The sequence below is a fragment of the Symphodus melops genome (genome assembly GCF_947650265.1).
Source record: "Symphodus melops genome assembly, chromosome: 4".
NCBI lineage: Eukaryota > Metazoa > Chordata > Actinopteri > Labriformes > Labridae > Symphodus > Symphodus melops.
The window spans coordinates 14,716,326-14,740,793 of record NC_136694.1 but is presented as its reverse complement, the minus strand read 5'-3'; the positions used below and the strand labels follow the sequence as shown (position 1 = coordinate 14,740,793).

The window sequence follows — 24,468 nt, the reverse complement described above, 5'->3', positions numbered from 1 at the left end:
GCCCACTTTATCTCTATCTCTCTCTCCCTACCCCCCCTAAATGTCTTTGCAGCACTCAGATAAATATTTGGGTGGGTACAACTTTGAGAGGGTGGGAATGTAGTGGTGGAAGAATTGAACTATAGCAGGCTGAGTGTGATGTGTTCATGGAATAAAGTGTGAGTGATTTGCATAGCAGCTATGAAATCCTTCCCGTGGCTCTACAAGCATCTCTTTTCTCAGTGATAGCACACTACAATGCTATATTTTCGACTGGGTCGACGTGCTAGCAGGGTGGAGCTTTGATGCTCTCACATACTGTTCCCTTCACTGCTCGAACCTGATGTCTGCAAAGGGTTTGTTGTGACAGATTTCCCGCCTGGTAGAAATGGCGGCCATATTTCACGACACAGCCTGTCACTGCTGGCAACCTCAGCTCTCTGAGCCGTGCCTCTGCAGGAGTCATTACGCAGCAAGGCCACTTTCCAACACACACATATATGCGCACATACACATTAGCAGGCATCGGAATGATTTATACCTGCGATGGAGCAGCTGGTTGGAGAGAGAGGTCAAATTGATGCAGGAAGCAGGAGAGCTGGAGAGTCTGTGATTGCATCTACTGCACGGGCGGATCCTGATTCAGCTTTTTCGAACTCGAATGATGAGGGACGTGGGCTAAATGCTTTAACTCTAACTCTGACTAATACAGTGTTCTCTGAATATGACACACGGTTTTGAGAATAACCGCAGGTCTCGCTTGATTGTACAACTTTTACGCAGTCCTGAAAAGATTTAGACTTTTCAATTCAGACGGACCGATCCTGAAATTGTCCTGACCCGGTTGTTCACATATGCAACTCACAGCGGGAGGCTATCTCTGTCAGACGGGAGTTGGGGGCGGGGGCTTTGACGACGCAAGACATGGCGTTCAAAAAACGACATGGAATAAGTGGACGAAGAAACGGACTGCTAGATGGTGTTAAAATGACAATATTTGCACTTAGATCAATTCACTCAGACTTAATGCAGAACATATACTAGGGGGCTGGCAGGAGAAATTCCCCTGTTTGCTTTCACACAAGCAGCTACTGAAAATATCACGAGTGTTTTAGGAGTTTTCATGCAAGTGTCTCTTCCAGAGAAACTCTCCCCTCCTCTCCTCTGTCTAAGATGAAGGCAGGAGCCGTAGATGGCGACAGTCAAGGCTGCGATGTGACCTCAAGGTGTACACAGTGATAATATCTCCCGCTATCGACCGCTGTTCTGGGTCTCATCCTTTGTCTGATAGAACATATTTCCCCTTGCTCTTTACTCTGCCTTCCACCAGAGCTCAGATAAGGATCGGTAGCCATCAGCATATACAGCCTTTAACTCCTGGTGTCGCTGCCTTCTCTCTCCTCTCAGGCCTCACTTTATCTGCCATTTCTACCATTTTCTCCTACGGCCATTTCCCGCATGCCACTGATGTGTGTCTTGGAATGCAGTGATAAGAGTTTGCTGCGTCAGGACATACGTACCCGTCACGTACACACAAAGTGTCATGCGTCTTTCTCTCCTCTGGTGTTATGTGTGTGTGTGTGTGTGTGTGTGTGTGTGTGTGTGTGTGTGTGTGGCAGTGGCTGTCATGCATGGCTATGAACTGGCAGAGGGAGGCTATTACACACTGTGTTAGGCTTCAAAGCGCTGATACTTCCCTCAGGGGGGAGGTCCTTGAATTCATGGCACATACTACACAAAGCAGCCAAGGTCCCAATGAATCACCAAAGCTGACCAGACTTTCTGAGACAGGAGTGAAAGGAAGGCGAGAGGAGGTGATTGAACGTTGATGACAGTTTAATCTCGAAGTAAGGACTCATTACGCACGTCACACATTCACAGGAATCGTGACGAGTGTTCACCTGCTAATAAAGACAGGATTGAACCTCTTACCCACCAGACGATGTGTCTGTACATGAAAGAAGTCCACGCCTAACCGTCAAAAACTGAAAGCAGCCAAACGTCTAGGATGATTATTGTAATGCTGAGAGAGAGACACACAGAGAGAGAGAGCGACGTTTAAGATTGTCGAGGTTGATTTAAGTAACTACACACGCACACACACACACACACACACACACACACACACACACACACACACACACACACACACACACACACACACACACACACACACACACACACACACACACTGTCAGACGCACACACACACACTCAGCAGGCTCCTTCCCATGCTTGTGTTGTGGATTAGTCAAATCCCCTGACTGGCTGTTAAGCTGATTAAGGGGGGTGTTATGCACTGGTCATTTGGAAACACTGGAAAGATTGAATGCCACGCACGCACACGCACACACTAACATGCACACAGGAACATCTCAGCTTAATACTGTCTCTCTTGCTGGCCAACAATGGTAAAATATGTCCATGCGGTTTTGTCTTGATATCCATCCATACCACCTCAGACAGATGGGGTAGAACATTACACTCTCATGGTTTGCATCCCTACGGCGACGTGTGTGTGTGTGTGTGTGTGTGTGTGTGTGTGTGTGTGTGTGTGTGTGTGTGTGTAAGGATAGAGATAGGGAGGGAGATGAAGGCTGCTTGAACAGACTGGGGCCCAGATGGCTGTGTCCGGCAGAGACAGGAAATAGAGGTGACACCAGGTGGATGCTCCCCTTGAGGGTCTAACACACACACACACATTATAACATAGTGTGTGGCCGCTTTTGATGCAGATGCAGTTAAGAAATTATAAAAAAAAAAATTATAAAATTTTATAATTCTGGATTTCCTTACCCTCATTTTTTTATTTGTCAACAAATCTATTCATATTTCTTACCCCTCAAATATAAGGATACACTTTCTGTCTGACCATACAAGTTACAATCAGAAATTGCCTTGGCTCTGTAAAACCTTGCATTTAGTAGAAAACAAGTTATTTCAGTATTGAATAATCTGCCTTTCAATGTCTTGTTAAATATTTTAAGATTGTCGATTCACCTGGTTTCGACACTGTCTGTCCATCTGAGAAATGTCAGGCGATGAAATAGTCTTCAAAATGTGTAGTTTGTCAGACAAACTGTCTAAGACGTTTACCAACGTTTACCAGTATATAACCCAACAACCAGTAAGTTCTTATAGCTGAGAAGCTGGACTCACATTTATTATTTCATTTACTACAGCTCCAGTCTCATTTGAGGTTCCTTCATCTATTTTCAATCCTCACATCTGTGTGAGACATAACCCCACCCCCACCCTCATCTGCAGCCCACACAGTCTGAGTCTCAGCGTCTTTTCCAGACTGGGTTAGTAGAGCAGACCGGGGTTGTAAATGGGCAAGGAGCTAGTTAACTTTTGATAAGCAGCCTTTTTCATTATGCATACAAACTCCCAGCCCTCGGTCTCTTCACCATGAAACTCCTCCGCAAACACAGGCGAGGAATCAGAGGATGTGATGATGACTGCAGATGCCTGTATCGGTGTCAGGAGGGTAGAGTGTTTGATAAAGACAAAAGAAAAACAATCCTGCAAATATTGAACATATTTCTGACAAAGTTAAGATTCAAACTTTAGCTGAATCTGATAGCTGTATTGCTGAAGTTGGGTTTTTTCCACCAGTTGGACGATGTGGGAGACTGACCTCCCTCCAGAAGCTTCCAAACCTTTGACCTCTGACCTTTGCTTTCAGCTTTGTGAGTGCAACGAACCCTGACGGGTGCCCACATGGCTCAGACCTAGGATGGTCACACACACGCACACATCTCTCCTCTTCCATGGGAGCCTTTTCTCTTTCCTGTTGCTGCAGATAAAGCATCTCTGTGCCAATAAAGGGTTAATGACATCCTGATCTGAGAAGTAGTGCAGAGGAATTTTCCCCCTGCTGAGCACCAACCCCCCGCATCATAACTCCCACTCTACCTCCCTGTCACCTACTTTTCTCTCCCCTCTCACGGTGCCTCCTTCTTCCTCTGCTCCCTCTAAACCACCATTAGGGGTGCAGCATGAACCAGGAGAGAAAATGTCCACTCACAATGTTCACTTTTGAGTGAGATAAATTTACCATTGGGGAAAAACTAGTCATAACATGGCATGCAGGGTGTCCAGTCTTTTTTTGATAGTTGTATTTTTTGGGGGAAATTTGATGCTCTGCTGCCAAATGTTGACGAGAAAATCAAAACCCCTTCATTGCAGAAACTCAAAGAACTCACTGTGCAAGCTGAGAAATATACCTGGAATATGATGAATCAGGAGTAAGGTCTGGACCTGTTCTTTTTGTCAAGTGTCTTTCTTGAGAAAACATTTGCTCTAAAGTGGTGCGACTCAAAGAAAGATTGATTGACATGAATCCCTTGAAAAGAATTTGACCTGGTTTCCACACTTGAATATATTACAGCTTCATAATGAACACTCGTCTCATCGAACTCGCTGCTCGAAAGAAAGAAAATGCGCTTCCAAATGTTTCTAAGCACAATTTTCCAGGAGGCCTTTTAATTTAACTAAAAGTCTGCTTGGTCATTGTTGATGAATGTTTACAAATGGACTGGAAATATTTACAGAAAATGTCATATTTTGGCCTTTTATTTCAAATGCAACTTTCATAATCAATTTTTGTATTTCCTAAATCGTTAGTGGGTAGATTGCTGCATGCAGAGTTTTTGTTTGTGTGTCTTGATGCAGGAAAGCTGAGGCATCACAGAAGATGTTTCCATTCCTGGCAAAAAGCACCCGTCAGTACTTTGTTGCCCATTATAGTGTCCGGCCAAAAGTACAATTTACAACATAAAAATAGCTTTAAACCTCAGAACTCCTGTTCTTAACTTATTAATGTTCAAGGCCTACAGAGAGTAGCCTTTACTTTCACATGCCTTAATCTGTCTGTCTGTCTGTCTGTCTGTCTGTCTGTCTGTCTGTCTGTCTGTCTGTCTGTCTGTCTGTCTGTCTGTCTGTCTGTCTGTCTGTCTGTCTGTCTGTCTGTCTGTCTGTCTGTCTGTCTGTCTTCCTTCCTTCCTTCCTCCTCTCCTGGGCTGCACAGAGCAGGTCTGCTGTGGTTTGGCTTCTGCCGTCACTTTCCATGTCTAAAAGTCACTAGGCTCATTAACTTGCCTCTTTAAGACGACACTGCTTTTCCTAAAGGTTTCAAGAACTGGGTGAGGGAGGAAATGCCTATATAAGTTTTAGAGTGTGTGTGTGTGTGTGTGTGTGTGTGTCCGTGTGTGTGTCCGTGTGTGTGTGTGTCCGTGTGTGTGTGTATGTTTGTTTTCACAGGGAAGTCCAGACCCAAGGAAAAGACATTGGCTGGAATCTTTCCATTCCTGCAATAGTTTTCCCTCCAACACTTACTGTACTGTAACTCAATCTTTTCCTCCACTCAACTATGCACGTTTTGTGTGTGTGTGTGTGTGTGTGTGTGCGCGCTGTGCAGTAGAATCAAGCATGCCTGGAACTAATAGCATACAGAAAGCTGAAAAATCTCATTAGGAAACAGTACCTGCAACCAGAGGCTTCAGACCATCATACTAGCTCAGAGGCCTAAAAATGCATGTCCCATAGCCATGCATTTATACACACACACACACACACACACACACACACACACACACGCTGCTCGCCCCCCTTCAACCTGTGGACCCCTGGCCTAGTTTTTCTCTCTGTCTGTCTCTCTTCCCTCTTTTCCTGCCTGGTTTCAGGTTCTTAGGGTTGTATCCGTGAACTCCACAGCTGCCTGTTTTTCTTCAGGCCCTTTCATTGGGAGAAACACTCACACACACACACACACACACACACACACACACACACACACACACACACACACACACACACACACACACCTCCGTCCAACCCCCCATCCTGCTGCAGCCTGTCTTTACACACACACACGTGCTTCCTGTGGTTGTTTTAGTATGACTCCCCTACCCGTGTGCTCCCTACTGGCATGAACCAGTCCGACTGACTTCCTGTCTCTCTGTCCTCTCTTCCTGTGTGTGTAGGGATGAATGGACACATTATTCACAGTGACGCAGTGCCCCCCCCCCCCCCCCCCCCCCCCCCCCCACACACACACACACACACACACACACACACACTCACTCCCAACACTCCCTCTTTAAACTGCTTTCTGTTCTTCTCTTTCTTCTTTCATTCTTCTACGGACAATAGCATGAGCTCACAGTGGTACAACTCAAAACCATTACTCCCCTCCACCCCCTCCTCTTCTCCTCTCCATTCTGTGCTGCAGTATCAGCCCCCTGAGCCACAAAGACCAGGCCTCACTGCATAAACACAGTGTGCAGCATGCCTGCTCAAATGCACACATAAATAGAGCAGGTAATACTCAACCTTACTGGTAGCTACTCCTCCAGGTTTGACGTCTAGGGTTTCTCAGAACAAGTTAAGTGTTGACAGAAGTTGTGGGTGTGTCTATTCCCGCTGTTTTCACTGGTTACCTGGCACAGGTCAGCTTTCAAACCAAAAGCTGTTAGAGAGGCTTGCATTTCAAGGGTTATCTCATTTTAAGCAACTATAGGGCCACATGTGCTTGGATTATTATTATTTTTTTTACCCTTTCAAACATGCACTTAATACAATTTCTCTTTCTCAGGAGGTGAGGCATTGCAAAGAAAAGACACTGCAAAAAGTCACAGGGAAAAGTTTACAACATATTAAGGATGAAGGACGTAGCATCAGAGTCAGACTCTATAACTTTATAATGTGCACAAAGGTCCCATGGACATTTACTGGAAAGCTGGCAGGAAGGAAGACAGAATAAAGTTGGCGTGTACAGTAAATCTTGGCTGCTTGCATTCACAATTGAGGATTTCATTGAATCTGTAAAAAGGACTATTGTCAAAAAACTGTTAAAAATGAGACTTAAAGCATTATTATTCTTTAAATATCCATTAAACCGGGCATCTGTGTCTGTGATGTTTCTCTGTCTCTTTCATCGCCTCCCTCACTCTGCTTGTCCAGCCAGTTCAAACCTTGTCTCCAACATCCATCACAACTACTTGTGAACATTTCCCATGTGTGTGTGTGTGTGTGCGCATGTTTTTATGCGTCTCTGCAAGCCAGTCCAGTAATTGAGGAGGACAGGTCTGGGGTGGGGCTTTGCTGGATAGCTGCCTTCAAAACTGCTCAGACTGACAGCTTGGACTCACAGTGCCACAACCCTGTGTCGTGTGTATATGCGTGTGTTTTGCCCATAGCCCAGGGTGTTTCCAGGTATAACAAGTGCTCGCAGCAGCATGTGTGGCTCCTGTATCTAGGCCAGCATCCAGGGTTAGCATCATTTCTGTCAGCCTCCAGCTCAACAGACCAAAGCTGCTGCATTTTTATTCCCCTTTTTCTAGTTGTATTCCCTTCTGAGCGTCTGTTCGCTCATTTCTATGCTCAAACACGTCTGAGTCCGACCCTGCCTTCAGCCTCTGCCTCCAGCTATATTAACTGTAGGCATTGATCATGGTGGTAATGCCACTCTAGTTTGCTAATGCAGTCTCCATCCAACATCTCTCTGTTTTTCTCTTCGGTTTCTGGGTCAGACTAAGCAAACTAATCAATAATAGATGCTAAGGAGGGGCAGGTTTGAAACAGAAAAAGACATTGGGCACTCAGATCTCAGCCATTTCATGCTCATATTTTGTCTATAGAAATACAGACATATGGAAGGTACATGTGCACACATGATCCCACCCAGTCAGTGGGAGAAGAAGAGGCCATCAGAATCAACACCAGATATGCTGTGATGCAGGGAAAGAAGAAAGAGTGAAAAGTGTTTGGGAAAAGCTTTTGCAGACAGAGCCAGACAGAGTAGGAGGAGGAAAGAAAGGAGAGCATCAGTAAAGTGAAATCCCAGAGCCCGATTACAAGACCTGCACTCATCTGCCTGGAAAATGTGACCGGTCTGTACTAGGGGTGGGTTTGGAGGCGTCAGATTCCTGTTCACGTCCCACTTCTTACTGGCTCATGAGAACAATGACCATTAGAGGGGGATGAGGCCTTGATGCACTGATCATTCCCAACAGCAGCTGTTATTCGCTGTAGCTCCTGTATTTAAGCTAGCATTCCTCTCCTGAATAACTCTGTCTTCATTTAAAACCTCTCTGGGGATTAAGCAGCCAGTATGTACAAGGTGTAGAGTTGAGGGCTCTTGGAATAACTCATCCAATTTAACGGTTGGTGTCATTCCAGGAGTTTGAAGCATAGTTGACCATATTCACACGGAGGACATTTTGCTCTGATGTCATTTCACCTGATTCCTGATGAGCAACTAATAAAAAGAAAACTAGTGGCCACATTTCACGATAAAAGTACACACTCAATAACCCAGTAGCTAATGTTAGATAGGAGCTTCTGTTATCAACCATGTCCTGCTTAGTGTTACCATCTGAATTTGTTGACAATACAGGAGGGAAAGACCTCATTTTTTGGCTGTAATTAAGGGAAGCTGAGTTGTTAGCCTAGCTAGTAAGAAAGTTAATGGCTTAACGAAACAGAAGCTAGTGTAAAAGGATGTTAGCTTGGCATTTCATCCTACTAAAAAGTGTATCACTAACTACCAAACAGTAAAGTTAGCTAGGAAGTGGTTAAAACGTAGCTGTTGTTATTTGTGGGTAGCTAATGGGTCGTAGATTTAGCAAACTGCAACCTGGAACACATTGGTATGACATTCAAACAGAATTTAAGGCTTGACTACAAAAGAAAGAAAACAAACATCTGTGAATATGATGAAAGGCTGTTTTATTAGATTACTTGCCACTATTAAACTTACTGCTTTCTAAACATTGGGGTCACATGGGACAAACGTGGGATGCTGCAACACAAGGATTGCCTCACGTCGCGCTTTCTGTCACCCTCCTGAGCTCCTCGTGGACAGGGGTGCTTGTTCTATGTTGAAGTGTTTGTACATGTGGTGTGTGTTGTTGTCGTATGTCGACTAATTACAAGGGCCACCATCTTGAGGTTTCCCTTTGCACTCGGAGAAGGCGGATGACTGACTCGGAGGCCATCATTGAAACAGCCACACATGTAACACATAGACAATAACACATTTTTTTGTCAAAGCATATACTCGCATTAGGTCATCAGCACAGACGCAGCTTGTGTGTGTGTGCGCATTTATTTGCTGGGTAATGTGAGTGTTTGTGTCGTTGTGTCATAATGCCACAGAACTCCTCCTTCTCTGTTCTGGCCTTTTAATTTGTAAAGAATGACTGTGAGCGCATGCAGCCGCCAGCTAGAGGCAAATTGATGAGGTCTGTTTTTACAAGCGAGTGAGAGAGAAGTGTGAGACGATGTGGAGGGGGGTGGGGGGTTACAGACTCATTTAGATATCCCACTTCTCTTTGTGGTACTGAGAAACTGCGCTCTCAGCTGTTGAACACAAAGGCAGCATCAACAGTCGCTGACAGCCGAATAGACTGACGGCTGACTCTCTGCCTGTCTGCGAGTGTGCGTCTGAATAGAGTGTGCGCACAGGACGTCGAAATGGAGGACAAAACTATACGCTTTCTCTTCAGCCAACGTTGTAAAGGTAGGACAGCCATAGACAGTTCAGCAATTGGAGAAGTGTGTGTTGTTTGTGTACTCTATAAAAGGATGCATGTGCTGTCTACTCAGCATTGGCAGGCAGCGAAGAGAGCATAGCATTAATCTGTCAGCTGTCAGAACTGATCCAGCTTATCATCATCGTGTGTGTGTATATATATATATATATGTGTGTGTGTGTGTGTGTGGGTGTGTTAGTGATCATCCATGGGTGTGTAAAGCGTGTGCTAATGTTGCTTTGTGCGTCCAAGTCTAGAGTAACTGCATTGGGACGGACTCTCCAGAGGACTTTCTTGAAGCGAGTGATTGAATGTGCTTTCTGAGTGTGTGTCTGCCCTGAGTGCACTCTATTAATTTGAGGCCAAACTGGAGAACAGCATAGAGGAGGAAGAGGGGCAGGATGCAGGGAGAAAATGAAAAGTGATAAGCGGGGATAAATGACTGCCTCCGGAGATGTGTGTGGAAGAGAAGTGATGGCATGCACACAGTTGATGCGGCACACACAAACACACACACACACACACACACACACACAAACACACACACACTCTGTGCTTGAAGGACTGGTGGGAGTGAGGATGGATTTTGGCCAATTCTCAAGGCTGATGTGTTTGAGCTCTGCCAGGTGTTTCACTTGATCTGGACTCCATCCACATCAGCTGAATAAAGGAAACTGCTTCAGACTTTATTACCATTTGCAACGGAACACATGTTCATGACTGCAATGCCAATATGAAAAGTCACAGGTGTTAATTTTTCCGGGCTTGTGTTTGGAATGATTATGCTAAGAAATTTCACTCAACTTTGTCTCTATCTCCCCCTGTAGAGATCCGCGCCCAGCTGGTGGAGCAGCTCAAGTGTCTGGACCAGCAGTGTGAGCTGAGGGTGCAGCTACTGCAGGACCTGCAGGACTTCTTCAGGAAGAAAGCAGAGATCGAGGTGGACTACAGCCGCAACCTGGAGAAGCTGGCTGAGAGGTTCCTCACCAAGACGCGTAGCACCAAGGACCATTTACTCAAGTAAGGGACTTACACACACTCAGATTCTTATGTAGAGGAAAAATACAATCTCTTTTAGCCCTTTGGACACAGTGCTGTGCGTTTGAGAGTGTTGACTTCCTTCCTGAGAAAAGGGAAGTAGACACGCAAAGAAATGAAACAGACACGTTGCTCATAGCGATGGTGAGGGAACTGAGCATGTAAGTCTTTAAAATACAGACTTGCATCATTTAGTACTTCCCAATTTGATCAGTCAGAAATCAATTTATTTATAGCATACATTTTATAAGCATTCTAGTTTCAAACAGTGAAGTCCTGAAAATGTATTCATGTGCCTGTTGTGTGTGTGAGCTGGCCAGGACTGCCAGGTGGTGATTTTGTGCTCTGACTATTTTGCAGAGTCTTGCTGTGTGTATAACCTCGTCCAAATGGGGATTCTCTCTCTCTCTCTCTCTCTCTCTCTCTCTCTCTCTCTCTCTCTCTCTCCCTCTCTCCCTCTCTCTCTCCCTCTCTCTCTCTCATTGACACCTACAACACACTGGAGCTCTTCGGCTCTAGCAGCAGGGTGTGTTCTTGTATAATTTATTTGGTGTTTTTCATAGGAGCAGAGCAGTCTGTCTCACTGTAGGGAAAGATTTGCTGAGCTGCTCGTTAAGCTCATAAAATGCACACACGCTACCACCAATGTTGTGCAAGCACAGGTAAATGAACTCGAGGGCTGCTTCGGTCTTTGCTAAATATACCTTTCTGTGTCCTTGCTCCTACGTTTTCTAGCCCAAGATGTGTCATGTCGGAGGGCATTCCAAAATCTTAATTTGTCCTTGTGTAGTGAGGAGTTTTAAGATGGCAAACACCCTTGTGATGTATGATGACTATGTTCTTCAGTTCTAAAGTGACTGTAGGGCAGTGTGGTCATTACTGCAGTATCACTCATACCTCATTGCTGCATTTCTGTTTTGTTTTTGTTTTTTCCCGATAGCACATAGGGACTCAAGTAGTTACAACAAGTGTGTCAGGATTTGTGTACGTCGGTCGTTGCTTATTTGTCTCACAATGGTGGTGATATACAAGTGAGGAAATCATTCCTCGTTCTTACATGCAGCTTCAGTAGCCTGTGTGGAAGCATATGATGCAAGTTTAAACTGAAGAGCATTGTTTCATTTCCATTCAGCTTGTGTTACAACAGATATCTTAAGACAAAATTAATTAAAAAGATCAAATTTTACTGGCAAAAATCAACAATCCTTTTCTTTTTTCATGTCTACTTTACACAGCCATCTGTATGATTTTATGTCTGCTGCTAAACACTACTTTGATGGGAATTAAACATTTTACAATAAAAGGAAATGAAACAACTTTTATTCTGTGACCCATCTGAGGACACGTTTGAATATCTCTCTTAAATGGGGTTAGCATTTCTTTAACTTCCTTTTGATGAAAATAAATCTAATTTGTTTGTTTGCTTTATTATTGTTGTAGATATTTTTGAAAGAAAGCCCTCTGTTGAAAATGCCGACAGTGCACTGGATTTTCCAAAAAAACTTTCCCCGTCTGCTTGTCTTTTTCTCCTCACTGACTTCCTGTTCGCCATGACCTCTTTTAGGACCTCCTTCCTTAATTTTTCTCACAAAGGACAGCAATTTTATATAACATGTATTTCTCCCCCCCACCACCACCACCACACACACACACAGACACACACACACACACACACAAGGAGGCGCAGACTAAAAGGGATCGATAGGTCCTCTAAATGAAACCCAATTCCAACCTTGAGGACATACCCCCAACTTACACACACACACACACACACACACACACACACACACATGCAAACACAGCCTCCAGCTTTGATCAATAGTGAGACAGTTACAGTGTGTGCTACTCTGTGTTGCATATTAGTGAGAGGATCACGAGCAAAGTGGAGGGAAGGGCAAAGGACAGAAAATAAAATGTGTAGTTGACCGGGTCAGCTACTGCAGCAGCTGCTGCTGGAATACTCACCTTTTAACATATCAAGGCGTTATAAGGCAATAAAAATACCATTTGCTGACTGAAAAGAGATCAATCTTAACTTTTATTTCTCTTTCTCCCCCTTTCCCGCTTTCTCTGTTTTTGCTTCTCTCCTACAACATCTGTGTATGTAACAGTCTCTCCCGGCATCTGCTGCTGCTCAGTATGGGTGCCACACTGGAATTTCAGCTATTTTCCGGTTATGTGTGTGTGTGTGTGTGTTTCTGTGCCTAAATCTAGGTGTTAGTGTGTGTCTGTGGTTATGCTCTGAGCAATGTGGGGAGTAAGGGTTGTGTATGTGCGCTTGTTGATCCCATAGAGACTTCTGGTATTCTCGCTATTTGCTACACTGCGTATGACATTGGTGTTGGGGGTTACACACTTTAGCTGTATTGTGTGTGTGTGTGTGTGTGTGTGTGTGTGTGTTTATGGGCTGTGTGCATCTGTGTGCATGCTGAAAAAGCGCTTGGCCGCACGGAGAAGCCCTCACAGGTTGCACCCTGATTGAAAGCATGGCCTTATGCAAAGTATTCAGCCAGTATCTCTGCTAAGAAGCTGCACTTGTTTTGAAAGCACATTGGTCCATTGACATATTCACTCAATGTGGTTTTAGGGCTCTGATGCTCGAGATCATAGTGTCCTATGACCACATGTGAACTGAAAATGGCTGTTTTGCATCTGTTCTGGAAGAAACGGTTCAGAACTGGTTTATGCTTTTTCTGGTCTTCATTTTTCCTTTGTTAAAAACTCTGGAAATGACAGACAAACTTGCATATCATGGCAGTGTAGCTTTGAAAAATTTAATTGGCATCAGCCAAACTTAATGGTATTAAAACAGCTATTAGGCAGATACAGGCAGTGTGTAAACTCAATCCATGCAGAGATTAAGTCATTATGATGCAGTACAGCATTTTGTGCAATGAGGTAAAGAAAATATCAAACTGATGGAATAACCCTGATTAGTGGTTATTACCACCAATTATTAGCTTAAGCTATTTTCATAAGCTCAAGCGAACACTAGTTTCACTTGCGCTAAAATGAAGAGTTTTGTTTCCTTTTTTTAGCCTCATGCTGAAAATAGAATGACAAAAAACACATGAAATGCTGTTTCATCTCGTCCTGGATCTAATAAGTCTGTATTGTTTCAATAAGCTTTGGTTTTAAAAATAATTATATTATGTGGCAGCAAGTGGAACCAAAACTCAATAAGAAGCAGAATGAAAGAGAATCACTATTTGAATCGAATTGAATCTTAAGAATTTAAAGCTGTCATTACTGGAAGTGTCTTTCACTATCACTTCCAGCCTTTGACTTTTAATACAATAGCAAAGCAAACTAGATTTAAAATAAATGCACATGGGAAATATACACTGATTTACATTTACAAAATTCAAACAACAACATATTCCCAGCCCTAATTGTAGTTTTTAAAACAATGTGTTAGCCAAACATGTTTCTTTATGCATTCTTAAGTTAATCAACTCATAAAAGTCTTGTTCAAACATCTGCTGTATCCTAGCCTTTCATCTGGACCCAATCTTTAGTTCAGTCTCTTCAATAATGTGCTCAGTCTGTTGAAGGAAACCACCAGCAGTGATGCCCGGTTTAATGCTGTGTGCTTTGATCCTGAATATGAATGACCATTTAGCATTTTCCCTCCAGTGTGAGTCACTGGTCAGCACCTGACCCACGGACTCGCTCTGTTCCAAGCGTGCACTGTGTGACATTCAGAGGGACGGACGACATTTAAGTGTTTATCTTGTGATAGCGAGGGGTCAGAGAGTTAGTTGATACTTCATTGGGTGCATTGCTGTCCCCATGGTGATCACCGCTCGGCTGAAGGTGACACATGTCACATGGGGGAAGAGAGGAGGCTTGTTGAGCAAATAGAGGAACTGTGGAGCTGCTTTTGGTTGGACAGAAAGGTTGCGCAAGGGCTGCAGACAGACACGCAGGGAAGGAAAACAGACAGGAGAGAGAAGTTGAAGAAGAAACACACGTGTCTGCATGATCGTTTGTTAACTTTAGCTCAAAACGTGACTTGAATTTGGATTTTTTTAAATGACGCTGTAGGTGGATTCCTTTTTGTCTTTCCCTTGAAATCATTGTTATTACACAGTTAGTCATCTGACCATCTGAGCAGTGACAGCCAGTACCAGCATATCACATCACTGTGGATGACTCATCTCATCAGACCATACTTTCCCACACAAACACACACATATAGACACCACCCCCAATCTGTGCTCATCGGTCAAAGACTTTCTCTGTCTATGACCTTGCGTATGCGTATACGTGTGTGTGTGTGTGTGTGTGTGTGTGTGTGTGTGTGTGTGTGTGTGTGTGTGTGTGTGTGTGTGTGTGTGTGTGTGTGTGTGTGTGTGTGTGTGTGTGTGTGTGTGTGTGTGTGTGTGTGTGTGTGTGTGTGTGTGTGTGTGTGTGTGTGTGTGTGTGTGTGTGTGTGTGTGTGTGTGTGTGTGTGTGTGTGTGTGTGTGTGTGATGTAAAAGCCCTGCAGCTCTTTGCTCTGTCTGTATCCAGTTAAAGCTGCTCTTAACAGCACAAAGACTGTCTTTCATCCACTTACACTCACTCATAATCCATTTTACCCACTAGATCATCCGTGGATCATCCATAACAAATACTGTATACACACACACACACACACACACACACACACACACACACACACACACACACACGCACAGACAGACAGACAGACAGACAGACAGACAGACAGACAGACATGGGGGCACACATTGCTTGGCTTGTGTTGTGAGTAGGGCACTGAGAGGGTATTTGTGTAGTAGCATTAATGGCTCTTGAAGCAAAGACAAAGAAACAATATTGAGCTATTAGACTGTTAGTGGAACCATTCCAGTCTTTAAATCTTTCTTTTTCTCTGTCTTCTTCTCTTCTTTTTCCTTTCATTCCTCTCTGTGACAGCTGTGCCTGTGAGGGGAGTCTTACCTCCTCCTGCTGTGTTTTGTACCCTGGCTGAATCCCCTGTTTGGGCTGGCTCGCCTGACCCTGTGTGTGTATGTGTCTGTGTGTGTGTGTGTGTGTGTGTGTGTGAGAGAGATAGAGAGAGAGAGAGAGAGAGAGAGAGAGAGAGAGAGAGAGAGAGAGAGGGGAAAAAGATGCTGTTTTTTGCATAAATCTGTTTGGGCATTAATTCCCTCCCTGTCTCGCATCCCAAAGCCCTGTGTCATCTTCCTGAAAAGACTGTAGGGTAAAGAGTGTTTTTTTTTTTTAAATAAGTATGCTTGTCTCTGCGTTTTTAAATTCAGCATGGCGTGTGTGTTCACATCTATCAGCAGGATTAATAGGAGAAATTAGAAGATGAAAGGGACGTAATGATAGCCATTTACCTAAAAAGATGCTCAAAGGTCCTTGCATACATTTTAAGAGCCTCTTTCTTTGTGTTTGTGTAGGAAGGAGCACAGCATTTTATCCCCTGTGAACTGCTGGAACCTCTTGCTGCTTCAGGTGAAGAGGGAGAGCCGCGACCACGCCACTCTGTCCGACCTCTACCTCAACAACATCATCCCGCGCTTTGCACAGATCAGCGAGGACTCAGGACGCCTCTTCAAGAAGGTAACACACAGAGACTGGCTGGTTTTAAAAGAAAAAAAACACTTTTCTGGAAATCTTCAGGGACATAACTATGCCTCAAATACAACCAATTTCCATATTTAAACACACCTTACTCACTCTTATTTCTCTCAACCCCTCTGGTTTACTTAAACCGTGCCAGCATCAGCCAACACCAATCCAAAGTCCTTCTTCTTCTGTCCAACCTCAACCATGCTCTCTTACCCACAGTTCTTCACCCTTTCATCTCTGTCTTACCATCATCCATCCAACCCTCCATCCAACCCTCACAAAGTGTGTAATTTAGCTGTTGAGCCATTCTTCTTTGACATCGCCCTCAGAGTGGGGAGCGATTTTAAGTGTCATTTAAAGTCAAACTGCTTTGTTTCATCTAGTAAGTCTTGTAAATTTAAGAAAATCTGACGAATCATTTCCACCTAAATGTGAATTAAGCAACTTAATGAAAAATGACAAAGTTCAAATCCACAAGGACATCTGAACATATTTCATGTAATAACTGCATATTTTACACCTATTAGCTACTGTTTAACATAGCTTATTTTAGCTCTGTGCCACTTCCTAGCAAATAAGGATACGGATAACCCAGTGGGGAAAACACCTCAAAAACAGGAATATAAACAGCATCTACCATTTAGATAAGTAACTGAATGCTAACATAACCATTTGGTATTGTTAGCTAGACTTTGCCTTTTCTGTTGTTTCTTCGAACATTTTTATTATAACTTTTGAATGCTAAAACACCCTCTTGAGAGTGTTTTAACAACACTAAAGAAAAAGCCTGAAATCATTCTCTTAGCTAGTATGTTTTATAAATGCTAGCTGTTGTCGAATACTAGCTAAGTGTATTGTAAATCTATCTTATCTTGAGACGCTTGGTCTCCTTCTTGATTTCACTGTTGAATGCTTTTCTAGTTGCTGCTCAGTCAGAAGGCTGTTAAATGATTTGTCAGGGATCTAAAATATATATATATATGAAAAAACCCATTCTGGTACATTATATTACGTACCTGTTTAGCGGTACAGTACTAAAATGAAGTTTAAAAAAAGGATACATCACAGTAAGAGCTATACCGTGATCAGCTGAATCCTTGTTATGTCTGTCCATCCTCTCCAGTATATGTTTTCTGTCATGTCTGATTTATGGAATGACAGTGAGTCTGCAGAATTTCAGGGCCATGTGAGTAGATGTTGTCTGTGGTTTATACAGAAGCTTCATCCGGGCATCCTCTGATCCCTGCTTTGGTAGTTTGAGTGAAAAGAGACGAAGCAGAGAGATGTCAAGAAAGATATTTGGAGGAAGAGCAGAAACAGAGAAATGTGGCAAATAAATAAGTGTTTCTGTACACTCTTAATTCTAATAAACTGTAGTATTTTGTGAGGGTTTTGTGAATATGTAAAACGGTTTGTGTCGTGCAATGAGTCCTTTCTATTTTTCTCTTGATTTAACGCCTGTCCTTTATTTGTTCTGCAAAACAAGTAGAGCATTTAAGGTAAGGATCAAAGACGAAAGGGATAAGGAGAGGGTTTAAGAAAAGAATGTGGTGGGCGGAGAGTCCTCACAAGTATAGAAGGGCTGTGTGTTTAGGACGAAGTGAAGCAGCCTGGAATAAGTAAGCAAAGGCTGCTGATTTCAAACCTAATAAGTTGTCTTTGATCCGTGTTCCCAGTCTGATCGAAGGCTGTAAGCATGAGCACACAATCAACCAACAAACAAGCACACTTTCTCACATTTTTTTTCTCACTATTTGGTTCTATCGCGGGCATTTATTTCCATTCGTATCACACTGGACTCACTTTGGCACACGGGTGGCTTCCATCAAGTCTGGGTCGTAAACAGACTGCACACATAAACACTGAGAGTGCTCTGATGGCTAATTAAGTAGATAATGAGTTCATTTACGACATTTCCAGTCAGTGGCATGAATGCTAGTACTGCCAGGGGCCATAACACGCACACACATGCACGAACACATACACACACATACGCACACCCGGCGCATACTAGAGAAGTCAACACATTCATCTCAGCAAGATTGGAAAGTCACTTAAAAAAAAAAAAAACTACTATAAGATTTTGTCACTGACAGACAGGAAGTACTAATGAGTCCAATTGGACCACAGACATCAGGGCTAATGAAGTGTGCTAGTTTCTACATCCTGTTGCGGTCATGCTGAGCCAAGCGACCACAGGCAAGATGAGAGGTGCAAAGGTCAAGATCCGCAGTTGATAGATAGGACGAGCTAAGCCATAGCTGATTGCCTTTTGATTGGTTGCAATTCTGTCTGGTTGTCACCTGATATGAACCTCCTACAGCACTTAAAAAGAGCAAGGGCGGGACAAAGTCAGTTATCCTGTTGCCTCCGTTTTCTCCTGCGCTGCTGTAAATCATTTCCTCTGACACTGCCCTCCTCCCACTACAACTCTCACCTCTCACCTCTGCTGCTGACTTTACTGCTCGCTGTAATTCCCCCAGTTTTCAGTTTCCTTTTTCTCATGCAGCCTGAGAACATCTCCTTCTCCCTCGCTTTCCTTCCATTTTGCTTCCCATACTGCATGCAAGTTCTGTCACCTCAAACTTTTAATTGATGTCACCTTTGTTTACCTCACTTCCCTCAGTACCTTCTCTACACTCCCACTACTTTCATTTCTCCTCCTCCAGCAGGAGACAGATGCTTAACACACATTACAAATCTGCTGTTGCTTTTATTCCCAACCTTTTTTATTCTGACTTTCTTTGCTATCCCCCCCCCCCCCCCCTTTTATTCCCCCCTTTGTGATCTTTAAAGTTAAGCCAGCTATTTTTCTGTGATGCTGTGTGCACATATATGGTTTCTTTGTAGCTAGGTTGTGCTCCATTAATACAGCCTATTCTAAATTGTGTCCTTTAAGTAGATGGACAAGGCCTTTTAAAATGTACATTTCAAAAAAAAGATCAGACATGATTGCGTGTTTGTTCTTTCTAACACTTGCTTATACTGTATGTTCTCGTGAAGTTGACTCCTGTATGTGTTACTTCCAAGTCATCAATCACAAGAGGCTCTCGGCAGCAGCGCTGTCTGCAGAATGTTAGAGCCTGTATTACTCCTTGTCCTCCCTTTTTTGTCTCTTGTCTCTCCTTTATAACTTTGTCATCTTGCTCTCTGTCTTACTCATTCTCTCTGTCTCGCTCTTTTTTTCCCCTCCCTGCCAACAGGAAGAGATCAGTATCTGTATCTTCCTCCTTAAACTCCTCGTCAGTCGATCAGTCCTTTACTGCCTTGCTCGTTTATCTGTGCCAGCCGCTCCTCCGCTCTCATTTAGCCAGAAAATCTAGTCTTGACTGATGATGGGGCAGGCTGTTGACCATGTTACTAAATGTGTTTGGCTCTCTTTGCTTGAGAGGGAAGACAACTAAGATGGACAGGCGATGGACCTTGCAAGTATTGACTCTGAGGTAATGGTCGAGACTTGGTTCACATCAATCTTCCCCCCCCCCCCCCCCCCCCCCCCCCTCTCTGTCCTTTTAGAGTAAAGAGGTTGGTGTGCAGCTGCAAGAGGACCTGATGAAAGTTCTTAATGAGCTTTACACGGTAAGAGACATCACTGACATCATTGCAACCCAAAACGATGTGTTGTGATTTTACACTGGCTCTGTGTTGCGCTGATGACTGTCAGGATGAGCAGTCTGGTTCTTCATCTTTTTTTTTTTAGTACAGCATGACAATTAAGTGCACAGAACATTACGAGAAACTGTTATACACTCACAGGTACGTGTACTTTATGTACTTTAATATGCCACATAAGATTTTATAATCTTTAAGATTAAAGACACATTTTTGTAGACATAAACAAAAACCTGACATGGACATTCAGGAGGTAATTTCGCTTTAATCAGCTGGAGATTAGATCCACTCACAGCGGTTGGTCTGACCATTACCTTGGTTCAAACATAAACATTTTAACTCTTGGACTGATTGCTGAAAAATCTTCCTGCAGTGAATTCCTGGTCCCAAGAGGGTGAAGCGTATTGATTTGTTGTGTCTCCCCCTTTTTGACATGAGCAGGTTCATTTATAGGAGGAGTTAATTCCCAAAAATGAATGTAGTGATTGACATGACATTTGCTGTACACTTTTAGGTTCCCTTTAAGATGAATTGCCCCACAATGAACATCATGATGTCAGAATGTAAATGCCAAAGCCTTTGATATATGATCATACATAGTACAGCTTCAGATGTAATTGTATTTAAGCACTTACTAGCCAGATAACCAGGCTACATAATTTAATGCTTTCAAATTCAGTAATGTCAGCATTGTTATTGTGAGTTTGTTAGCTTGCTGGCTGACATCAGCATTAAGCTCAAAGTACTGCTCTGCCTACATTTGGCCTGACAGAGCTGCTAGAACGGCTATGACTCTTTGTGACAAAAATATGTTTAAACAAGCAAAATGAATGTCACTTAAAATGTCCTGCACTCTCATGCTGAGTTAGCCACTTTACTAAACCGAAAATCTTGTTTGATCATATGTATTCTGTTTACTCATTGCCATAGTTCTGCCAAAGAGAGAGCGCATTTCTCTCTCTGTGTGTGTGTGTGTGTGTGTGTGTGTGTGTGTGTGTGTGTGTGTGTGTGTGTGTGTGTGTGTGTGTGTGTGTGTGTGTGTGTGTGTGTGTGTGTGTGTGTGTGTGTGTGTGTGTGTGTGTGTGTGTGTGTGTGTGTGTGTGTGTGTGTGTGTGTGTGTGTGTGTGTGTGTGTGTGTGTGTCCTCTCACAGCACAGCTCTGAGCTGCACGGCCTCAGCTCAGCGGGGCCCATAAAAACAGGTCTTATGCTGTAATTATAGCATATAGTAAGAGATAGAAATAGATTTGGTTTGAGTGACGCAGACCTGCTCACATGCATACACAGAGCTGTTTGTGTCTGGCTGCAGTGATGTGGAAGGGTTAGAGCAGTATAATGATGGCTCTGGTGGTGGTCAATGAAATAAGGCTGACGCTGCACTCTGACACTTGTTTCATGTGTTTAACTGTTCATGTCAAACTCAAATGACTATGTCAAAGCCGTGGAGTGTAATAGACTAAGAGTGGGTGCTTCTGCAATATTTTAGAAATACCAGCACTGGAGGTTCTTTCCCAAAGTATAAGTCTGGGTGTTGAGCCTCATTTATCCCTTCTCCTCATTATCCTGACGGGTGTAATCCCACCTACAACCTAGAGCCAAGTAATTAAAGTAGGAGACACAATGGAAAAGAAAGTGCTTAATTATTTGCCTGCACATTTCTTCCCCTCTTCCTAGGTGATGAAGACATACCACATGTACAACACTGACAGCATCAATGCTGAGTCCAAGCTGAAGGAGGCGGAGAAACAGGAGGAGAAGCAGATGGGACGCTCCGACCGCCAGACACCGCGCTCCCCCGACACCTTGGCCAGCATCAAGACTGATGAGAAGCCTGTGCGACGCTCCAGTGTCAAAAAGATCGAGAAAATGAAGGAGAAGGTGAGGAGGGGAAATGGAGAGCAAATAAAGACAAAAAAGAAGACGGAGGAAAGTTGTTTCACCTGTTGTCTCAGTCACTTTTAATGTATTTCTCTCATGAATGATTTACGAGTGCAAGACCGGATTATTGCTAACCTTGTCTGGCACAGCTGGGGCCTGTCACACAAACATGGTTCTCCTCTTCTTCTTAACCATAATCAATACTGAGACATTTCACTCTAACACCTCTTATCTCTCTCTCTCTCTCTCTCTCTCTCTCTCTCTCTCTCTCTCTCTCTCTCTCTCTCTCCTTCTTGACTGATGTTTTTTTTTTACCTTTTGTACTTTCTTTCTCTTTCTCTCTTCCCTTCTATCAGAGACAAGCAAAGTACACAGAGAACAGACTGAAAGCCATTAAAGCCAGGAACGAGTACCTACTAGCACTCGAAGCCACCAACAGCTGCGTCTTCAAATATTACATCCATGACCTCTCTGACATCATCGATGTGAGTAGAAACACACTATTTTCCTAAACGTATACGGACTGTTTAGACATATTGTCTGTGTGTGTATGTGTGTCTGTTTAGTTGCGAGCAGTGGTGGCGCCTCTGTCAGTCTCTTCATGTTAGTCTCAGTGCCTCTAATGAAGGCAGCAGAGGGGTCTCCCTCTCTCTCCTCTTTGTTTGGTTTTTTGCCACCCAACAGTCCTCATATTCAGTTTTGTTGCTCTGTGAATCCACATGACCCCACCCCTTCACAGTGGTGGTCTTTGGCTGGTTTGATGCATAAATGATATCCTTTACCCCCATCTACTCTACAAACCCATCACATGAGCTTGTGGTTGTATTTAGCTTTTACCTTTTATAGGAAAGAAAGATTTGGCAGTTTTCTGATGTACAAATTGTTCAACACAAATGCAATTCTTCCACAATTATGTGACTAACCAGTTTTCGATTAATTATGCTCTGAAACCGTCTTAAATGACAAATCTGGTTTAAGCACTTTTTTTTTTAACCGTTATTCACAAATTCACTTGTTTCAGTCTTCTTTGCCTCTACAAAAACAGTGGCCTTCACAGCAAACTGCCCTGTGCTTCTCCCACTGATGTATTATAGGTGCTGTTAACAATTACTGCTTAATAGGGACGATTAAGTCCTTATTTCAGGTCATTTTTCACTTGAGGGAAGAGCGCAGCAGCACTTTGCTGGATGAGGGTGCAATGATAGTGAGGGCTACTAAAATGTGAGCAAAGGCAAAAACACTGCCTAAAGCAGGATGGACTATAAAAAACATTCATTTTCTTATCAGTCGCTCACAGAAAAAACCACAGGATTTAATCAGAGCCTGGCCATACAAAGTAAGTAGTATACAGCCATGAAAATGTAGTATTAATAGCAAAGATGTTTTCCTTTCATCGGCTTTTGATCAGTAACTAATTAGCCCATGGAAGTTCCAGTTTGAGAAATCTGAATCACTGGCATGATTTTTTTTCCCTTTTGATCACCTTTTCAATGCCACGCCACATTCATGTATTATTATTTTTTTGTTACAGTGCTGTGATCTTGGCTACCATGCCAGCTTGCACCGCGCCCTGAGGACCTACCTGTCTGCAGAGCTGAACGTAGAGATGTCCAAACACTCAGGCCTGGAGACACTGGAGGGATCTGCAGAGAGTCTGGAGCCCAACGGGGATAAACAAAAGCTGATGGAAACCTACAACAACGTTTTCTGCCCCCCAGCTCGCTTCGACTTTCAGTCCCACATGGGAGACACGGTACACTTCGAATGCTTGAGGCGTTATTATAAACTGTGTCTTGAAAATAACTCTTATTGAGCTTAAATATGCACACTGGGAAGAGCCATGTTTTTTTTCATAGCTTCAAATTGGGTCTAATGTTCTACTGTGTTGTGTCTTCGTGTGTTGTATGTGTGTTTGAGTGTAGATGGGCATGATGTGTGCACAGCAGCCGGTGGAGAGCGAACTTATCCAGAGATGTCAGCAGCTGCAGTCCCGCCTTTCCACGTTGAAAATCGAGAACGAAGAGGTCAGACATCTTTTATGATTTCTCTTATGTGATTTTACTCATCTGGTTCATCCTTTTTTGTGTTACATGTAGTACACATTAATTTCTCCTCTTCCTTACCTTCCTCTCAGGTGAAGAAGACCATGGAAGCAACTCTTTCCACCATCACGGACATGGTGACGGTGGAGGACTATGACGTCTCCGATTGCTTCCATCACAGCAACAGCATGGAGTCTGTCAAGTCCACCTTCAGCGAATCATATCTCAGCAAGCCCAGCCTGGCCAAACGACGAGCCAATCAGCAGGAGACGGAGCAGTTTTACTTCACGGTGAGAGCGAGTTATGACACTCTGTGGACTGAGAATTAGCTATGACTGACAAATAAACTGATAAATAAACACATTTCTCAGGAGCAATCTTGTGATACAATGCTTAGATCAGCATCATGTGCACACTTCTGACCCTCGTGTTCTCGTGTCATGTGTTGTAGAAGCTGAAGGAGTTTCTGGAAGGCAGAAACCTGATCACAAAGCTGGAGGCTAAGCACGACCTGATTGAGAAGACCCTGGGAGAGAGTGAGTGGAACTGTCATAGTGTTAGTTTAGGTCTCGTCAAGGTTACCATATGTGGATGCAGCTGTGTGTCAAAGTACCCTGGGGGGCGATTCTGTCTGTATTTCCTCAACCTGACAGGAAAGACTTCTTATTTGTGTGCCGAGTGAGAAGTTTGTGTCCCCGTTCATGTCCCTCTGAAGCTGTTTCCTCATGTGTCCTGCTGTTACTTTAACCATGTATCTCTTTTTTTCTCTCTTCCCGCCCCCTCTTCCTGTCTCTCCCTCCTT

At 43.5% G+C, this 24,468-nt stretch overlaps 1 protein-coding gene across 3 annotated transcripts in view; it reads left to right on the top strand.

Annotated features, from left to right (window-relative positions):
* srgap2 (SLIT-ROBO Rho GTPase activating protein 2) overlaps window positions 1-24,468 on the top strand; it is a 54,168-nt gene that overhangs the window by 19,199 nt on the left and 10,501 nt on the right. For 2 of the 3 annotated variants that reach the window (XM_079341019.1, XM_079341018.1), the window contains exons 2-10: window positions 10,346-10,538; window positions 15,964-16,126; window positions 19,652-19,714; window positions 21,421-21,624; window positions 21,981-22,109; window positions 23,156-23,377; window positions 23,547-23,648; window positions 23,759-23,956; window positions 24,118-24,202. In XM_079341019.1, coding sequence (XP_079197145.1) covers window positions 10,346-10,538; window positions 15,964-16,126; window positions 19,652-19,714; window positions 21,421-21,624; window positions 21,981-22,109; window positions 23,156-23,377; window positions 23,547-23,648; window positions 23,759-23,956; window positions 24,118-24,202 — 1,359 coding nt within the window. Of the gene's footprint in view, window positions 1-9,294; window positions 9,506-10,345; window positions 10,539-15,963; window positions 16,127-19,651; window positions 19,715-21,420; window positions 21,625-21,980; window positions 22,110-23,155; window positions 23,378-23,546; window positions 23,649-23,758; window positions 23,957-24,117; window positions 24,203-24,468 lie in introns of those variants that run through there. The other variant, XM_079341020.1, reaches the window with a different exon arrangement.